The 7,353-nt window shown below is 47.3% G+C and overlaps 1 protein-coding gene across 1 annotated transcript in view; it reads left to right on the top strand.

The window, feature by feature from the left end:
* Positions 1–496: 496 nt before the first annotated feature.
* LOC310814160 (ryanodine receptor 3) overlaps positions 497–7,353 on the top strand; it is a gene marked incomplete at both ends in the record, with an annotated part of 112,956 nt that continues 106,099 nt past the window's right edge. Inside the window, one exon of the mRNA XM_083683460.1 lies at positions 497–544. Within this exon, the coding sequence (XP_083539586.1) occupies positions 497–544 (48 nt within the window). The remainder of the gene's footprint in view (positions 545–7,353) is intronic.

Consider the following 7,353-nt stretch of genomic DNA (forward strand, 5'->3'; position numbering starts at 1 on the left):
GTCGGTCTAGTGATCCTATCACTAATTCTATGTGAAGCTATTTGCTGAATTCTATAAGTACGCTAACCTATTTGATCACCCAAAAATGCCAGCACAGTCATCAACCAATTGGTCAAAGGTAACGCATTAGGCTACTTAGTCTTGCCTGAGGCAATTTTTTAAAAAAAGATCCCGCTTTCATGTTTGTATTAATAAGCTCCACTGCTGACGTCGAAGATAAAGACCCCCACTGCCGTATTTTGACTGCAAGACTACGCTTCCCATTCTAGCCCGCTCTCCTTCGCCCCAGCCTATCGATGCTCCCTCGCTCCTTCGGGAACAGCACCGCCGGCATCGGCAGTGAGCGGGCGTGAGTGACAGGCTGCAGTAGTTTGCTCCGGCTCCCTACATGGCTGTGGATTAGCTATATGCTAATATCGATAAGACAGGAGCACCAGCGCGGTGCTGCGAGCCGACAGTGGAGGCGACAAGGGTCTGAGCAGGCTCCTCAACAGCCATGGCTGAAGGTGGTGAAGGGGAAGATGAAATCCAGTTTCTAAGAACTGTAAGTAGCCTAATTTTCATTTGCTATGCATGTTGGTTAGCGTTTTATACCTTTTTTTTCTTGTTTTTTTCCTTTTTTTGCCGAGATACCATATCATTCTGCTAGTCATATTAGAAGTGATACCTGAGGATATAAAATACATCCACCGCATCATTGTGATTTATGTCGATAGGTTTGATTGCTTGAAGCTCGGACGTTTTGGGGATTTTGACCACCGCGCTTACTCCGCTCCTTCGTGAGCCGTAGAACTGGTTGTTGGCGATGATAGTGTCCTGTTGTTTTACGCATCACCGGTCGCTAAGATGGTCTCATTAGCCTATTAGATAGCAATTGTCCTGTAGGGTCGCGTTTAACTGTCAAACGTGCATGAATGGAATACTTAGAATTGGCTGTTTTCCCCCCAACAATGGACAATCACTTTTTAGTGCACAACTACGGTGTTCTTTTGATTATTAGTCCCAGGTAACTTATTTTCCATCTCTAAGGTGTTGATGTAGCCTCATCTGGTCGAGAGAGTTACAACCACACCGCCTTTTATTCAAGGACATGTTCACACTGTGCCCCGTTTCTCAAGGTGCAATGTTCAGTATTAGTTATTCATCAACAAATTAATCACATTCGCCATCATTGCTATGGGTTATCCCTAATTCTATGGTGTCTAGACATTTGACATAATAGCCTTAATTATGATTATGTGACAATGGCCTATTGTACTATAATTCACAGCATAAGTAAGCAACCTTTTCTTGGTCTTAGATATATGTTAGTCATATGAAGACTCACAAAACAGGGTGAAAAAGGTCTATTTATGAGGAAAAAGTGTTTTAGAATATGGCATCATTTCGAATGTGTTATCTTGATTGATACCTTTAGATTATGCATTTTCACAGTCAAAGCAGTGGTCACAGGCAGCATATTCACTTGTCTTTCCTCAATTCTCAATGCTCTTCTAGGACTCCCAGATTGCAACAAAGACATGTTAATTATCTCATGACAGCAGTGATTTGTGAAGTGGGCTTCCCTGAGTCTGTTTAACCATCAACCTGGTAGGACATAAAGCCATCAACACAATGTGGTCATACACTAATCAAAGTAGTGGCTGTAACTTGAGAGGAAATTGCCTAGAGGAGCATCTACCAGCCTTGATGGAGTCCTTGGTAATCTGATATCTTTTAGGATGGTGTAGCAGGTTTGTTGTGAAACACATCCTTTTTGGGTGAAACTGCATTGCTGCTTGGTTAAGATTGAGACAGTTTATAGGAATCTGCAGTAAGTGAAAGGATTCCTAAACCGAGCTTCAGATGAAACAGAAAGAAAGCTACTCTTTGCTGATGAGATAGATGGCCATGATGATGATTACAGTATGTCTGTCACCACATCGACTGGAAAACTGGCTGAAAATACATGTTGGCTCGGAGAGGGGGCTAAGAGAGACCAGGTGATCGAGGTTCCTGGGTGGACGGTGGACGGTGGACGGTGGTGATGGTGTCACATATCCCATCAGTGGTGTTATTGTTGACTTTCATATATGATGTTGCCTACAGAGAGAGAGTTCAACGCATTGAAAACAATAACCATGAAATTGACGGTGATAAAAGGCTGGCTGCTGATCATCATCTGTCTCTTCAAAAATAGTTTTAAATCCCAGTCAAATGCAGCCTTTATGAATGCAGAAGTGGGTTCTGTTTTTTGTGCGAGATGCAATGTATTTTCTTACACCTCTTCAGTCGCTTGAGGGCTGAATTCACACGTTTTCAATTGGATTCACTCTAAAAATGCATTTCAGTTGGTACCTCATCCATCAAAGCCATAACCCCGAGCCTTGCTGGAATGACAGCTACCTAGCGTGGAGCATCACTAGAGCAAAGCAGAGGGAAGCTCAGTGAAATGACACACCCTACTGTACCAACTAGCCAAGGTTTTAGAGGGGCTACTTGGACATTAGCGATGGGCTTACCAAGTATATGTTTGCATTGCTCTGGAAGCCTCCTGTATCCCCAGACATGACAGTTGGGTTTAAAATTAGCTCCAGAAAAAGCTTCTAATGTGCGTTGTTACCTCTCCAGGCAGAGGTCATTACATCAGCATGCCCACCGCCCCAAACAGTGTTGACATTAAAGCACCATTACTGCTCGGAGGGGTAGTGCCTAAATGCCATTATTATGCAACTAGGATATAAAAAACGATCTGCTGAAGTTGTGTGGTATGGTCTTCATGGGACGTTGTCCTGTGTGCTAATTTGGTTACCATTAGCCAGGGCTTGTGTTTCTGCCGTTGTCGTATTTGTCAAAGTTCAAATTTGACCCTGTGAGTTGTAAAGTCACACTGCACCTTTAAGAAGCTTAGCAGCTTGTTGCATCGTTCCACACGAGGCAGCAGCTGACTGGATGGCGTAGAGATGGGGGTATGCGCGGTGCGCGACGTGTTGTGTGGGTGTGTGTGTGTGTGTGTGTGTGTGTGTGTGTGTGTGGGTGTGTGTGTGTAGGTGTGTGTGTGTGTGTGTGTGGGTGTGTGTGTGTGTGTGTGTGTGTGTGTGTGGGTGTGTGTGTGTGTGTGTGTGTGTGTGTGTGTGTGTGTGTGTGTGTGCGTGTGTGTGTGTGATGAATGCAAAGCGGGTTATAGCCGTGTGGTGCAGAGGCAGAGTCAGGCTGCACCAGACGTGCCACAGCAGAGCGGTACAGAAATTATTCATGAGGCGCAGCTGAACCACTACTACTGAGGCCTTAGCAGGGCTCTACCCACATAACGCCAGCACACACACTGTATGAGGGCTAGCACACACACACACACACACACACACACACACACACACACACACAGACACGTACATACACACACATAAACACACACACACGCACGCACGCACGCACGTACGCACGCACGCACGCGCATGCACACACACACACACACACACACACACACACACACACACACACACACACACACACACAGACAGATACACACAGACACACACACACACACACACACCCACACCCACACACACACACACACACACACACACACACACACACACACACACACACACACACACACACACACACACACACACACAGACACACACACATTCCCAGATTGCTCAAGATTTTGCATTGTTACCATTGGGCAACAGACAGGCGGTATGTTTCCCTTGCATCCGAATATTGCGTTTTATTGGCGGCTAGCCGCTTAATAAAGCGGTTCACAAACTGCCTTTTCTCCAACAACTAAACAAAGTAATTTCCCCTGAGAGAGAGAGAGGAGAAATTACCCCTGGCGGGAGGCTCCCATAAAGCCTGCCCAGAGAGAGGATTTCTCAGCCGTGGGTAATTTGATGCTACAGGAAGAGGAACAGCTCTGATTGTGAGCCCTGAGACCCACAGTGAGCGCTCTCCAACCTCATGTTTAATGCTGGAGAGGAGAAGGTGGGGTATGATTAGGCTGCATATTATCCTGACTGCTTATTCCTCTATTTCTAGATCTCCCTAGGTATACTGGCAGTGCCCTCTGCACATCAGAAGGAAACTACATATCATATGAATTAAAATGTCAGCTCGTCGTTAAATAGCTCTGACTTTTTTATGATGTTAGAATCAGTTAACAAATGGGCTGAAACTACAGTTCAGAATGCTGCTTTTGATCAGTGTGTGTGTGTGCGTGTGTGTGTGTGTGTATATGTGTGTGTGTGTGTGTGTGTGTGTGTGTGTGTGTGTGTGTGTGTGTGTGTGTGTGTGTGTGTGTGTGTGTGTGTGTGTCAGGGTGCCACCTTTAACTTTTCACCCAGGGGCTCTAATGTATGAAGCTCATCTCTGGAAGGATGGAAGAGTCTGCCAAGGAAAGCACGCCTCTGCCCTCCCCCTCTCTCCTGCCCTCCCCCTCTCTCCTGCCCTCCCCCTCTCTCCCCTCGGCTTGATTCGGTGCTAGCTCTGACAGGAGGTGACTGATTTGTACACGCAACAGACACGCACGCACGCACGCACGCACGCACGCACACACGCACGCACGCACACACGCACACTCACACACACACGGCATGTGGCGTGATGCTCCCCACATTTGATCACCAAGGAACAGCGTTCCCCCCCCCCCCCCCCACCCCCGCCACCCCCCACCCCCGCCACCCCCCCAACACCCAAACCCGCCCTCCCTCTAAAGCGCCCCCCGCTGGGGGAATATCACAGTCTCAGCCTGAGTTACCAGGTACAGGGAGAGGAGAGACGGCAGTGAAAAGGGCAGCGTATGAGTATGACTAATCGGCTACGGACGAGTTTCTCTTGTTTATGTGGAGTGACTGTCTGACCTGGCATTCCACCTAGCTGTCAGCACAGTTACATACAGTCATTTTGTAATGACTCCCCCCCCCCCCCCCCCCCCCCGCCCTACCCCCTCCCCCTTAAAATACACCAACTTTTCCCCATTAGGTACAGTAAGCTAGACTTGGCAACAGCTCAAGCAAACAGACAAGCGAGTGTCTCACCATGGTGTATTCTTTAATGGCGGCATTGCCGGAGGTAACTACCTTCTCTCCCACACATCTCTCTGTGAGCTCTGCTGGTGCCCCCCCCCCCCCCCACCCCCACCCACCCCCTCGTTCTCTGTTCATCCATCAAAAGGCCTCATTGGACCCTACCAATCTCTGCCTGCTTGTGCCTGGCTCTCTTGATCTGTAATTCGGGTATTCTTCGACCACGGAGCTGCCTGTTAGGGTGTCATGGAAACCTACCTGATAAGTTGGGGGTGGTATAGGCTGGTATGTTTCCAGTTGTTTGAGATCCTCATTTGTTAGGAATGTGATTGGTCCTACCATGTGGGGTGGTCAAGGCTGTCTCTGTATGGGGCATACAGGGCAGAAGGGGGGTGGTCAAGGCTATCTCTGTATGGGGCATACAGGGCAGAAGGGGGGGTGGTCAAGGCTATCTCTGTATGGGGCATACAGGGCAGAAGGGGGGGTGGTCAAGGCTATCTCTGTATGGGGCATACAGGGCAGAAGGGGGGGTGGTCAAGGCTATCTCTGTATGGGGCATACAGGGCAGAAGGGGGGGTGGTCAAGGCTATCTCTGTATGGGGCATACAGGGCAGAAGGGGGGGTGGTCAAGGCTATCTCTGTATGGGGCATACAGGGCAGAAGGGGGGGTGGTCAAGGCTATCTCTGTATGGGGCATACAGGGCAGAAGGGGGGGTGGTCAAGGCTATCTCTGTATGGGGCATACAGGGCAGAAGGGGGGGTGGTCAAGGCTATCTCTGTATGGGGCATACAGGGCAGAAGGGGGGGTGGTCAAGGCTATCTCTGTATGGGGCATACAGGGCAGAAGGCATCAAAGATATCTTTCATCTCTGGTGCAGTCAGTGTTCACCTGAGTTCAATCTGTCCATAGATATGCCATTTAGCTGACACTTTCATCCAAAGCGATTTACATTGCAGTGAGTGCATAAATTTTTCAGTATGGTCCCAGCAGGTATCGAACCCACAACCTAAGCATTGTTAGCGCCATGCTCTACCAACTGAGCCACAGAGGACCACCACTGAGTGCAGTCTGTGTATGTGAGAAGCCCTCCTAAACTGTAACCTGAGCGTTGGTTGGGGGAAAACTGCCATTGTCACCTTTCAAAGTCACTGAAATTAGGTCCATAATGACATTTAAATCCATCCTTTGTGTTGGATCTCATCCATTGGGATGGCGCACTTTACCACGAGTGTTTGCTACAATGCAAGGCTACCATTTAAGTAGCCTACCATGCTTGTGTAGGTCTGACATCAACACCATCTGGAGTTCCATTGGTAGCATTCTTTCCGGCTCACTGTTCATAATTATATGAATTGACTATGAAATGAGTCCTGGTGATTGGTTGGTATTCGCTCAGACACACCATCTCTGTCTGCTTGACATGAGGATGATCGCTGTAATGCTATTATGCTCAAGAAGTTCACTGTCATTTCACGGTCGAATTAAAAAGTAATTGGTCCGTTTGATTCAGAACTAAATGGCATTTTGAGTATGATGGTGCTGGTTTGTCCCCCAGACTGTGGTAGAAGCTAGCTGTGAAATGAAACCACCAAATGCAAGCTGAGATTCGGTGCTGTTCTTATCTTATCTAAGGGCATGCCGTGGGGAATTGTACCTTATCAAATATAAATTGTATTTTAACGCTTAACCGTCTGTTTTACCAACTGTTAGCCTATTCCCCAAGTGTATCCAAAGTGAGACACACAATATGTGTTTTTCTCTAAATGTATTAGGTTTTCTGTGAGACAATTACTTGTGCTGTCCACCGAGAGTAGAGGTTCAATTCAGTTATTATTGCTCCTTCCTTTAGAAGGTATGTGCCTAAAGTGTTTAAAATGCTAAGTTATACAATGTAAAAGTCATGATATCGATCACGCTTTTTTACCTTGCTGCAAGTAAGCATAGATTTTTAACCCATATCCATATTGCCATAATGTCTGAAAGTCATTCGGCATTCGCTGTACTACACGTACAAATGGAACTCAGGAAGAAAAGTAGGACCAGCTCATTTTGGGGTGGAAGCACTTTTCAGCAGATAGCTGCGCTTCGCTGTTCCCTGCGGTGGATGGAGACAGACAGATAACATAGCCCCAGAGAGGGAATGAAGCCAACAGGCCAGGCAGACACAGCCTCAGTGAAAGGCTGCTGTAATGAGCTATCGATCCAGCCACCAAATGAAGAAATTTCCTGAGGAATGTCAGTGGTATGCAGTTAGCAAGCCTGATTGATTTGTGTTTTAGAGCATGAATATTTAATAGCAGTAAATAGGAAGACCTGTTTTTTAAGATGCCAAACAGCGGGCTATTG

The sequence above is a fragment of the Argentina silus genome (assembly GCF_951799395.1).
Source record: "Argentina silus genome assembly, chromosome: 13".
In the NCBI taxonomy this organism is placed as follows: Eukaryota; Metazoa; Chordata; class Actinopteri; order Argentiniformes; family Argentinidae; genus Argentina; species Argentina silus.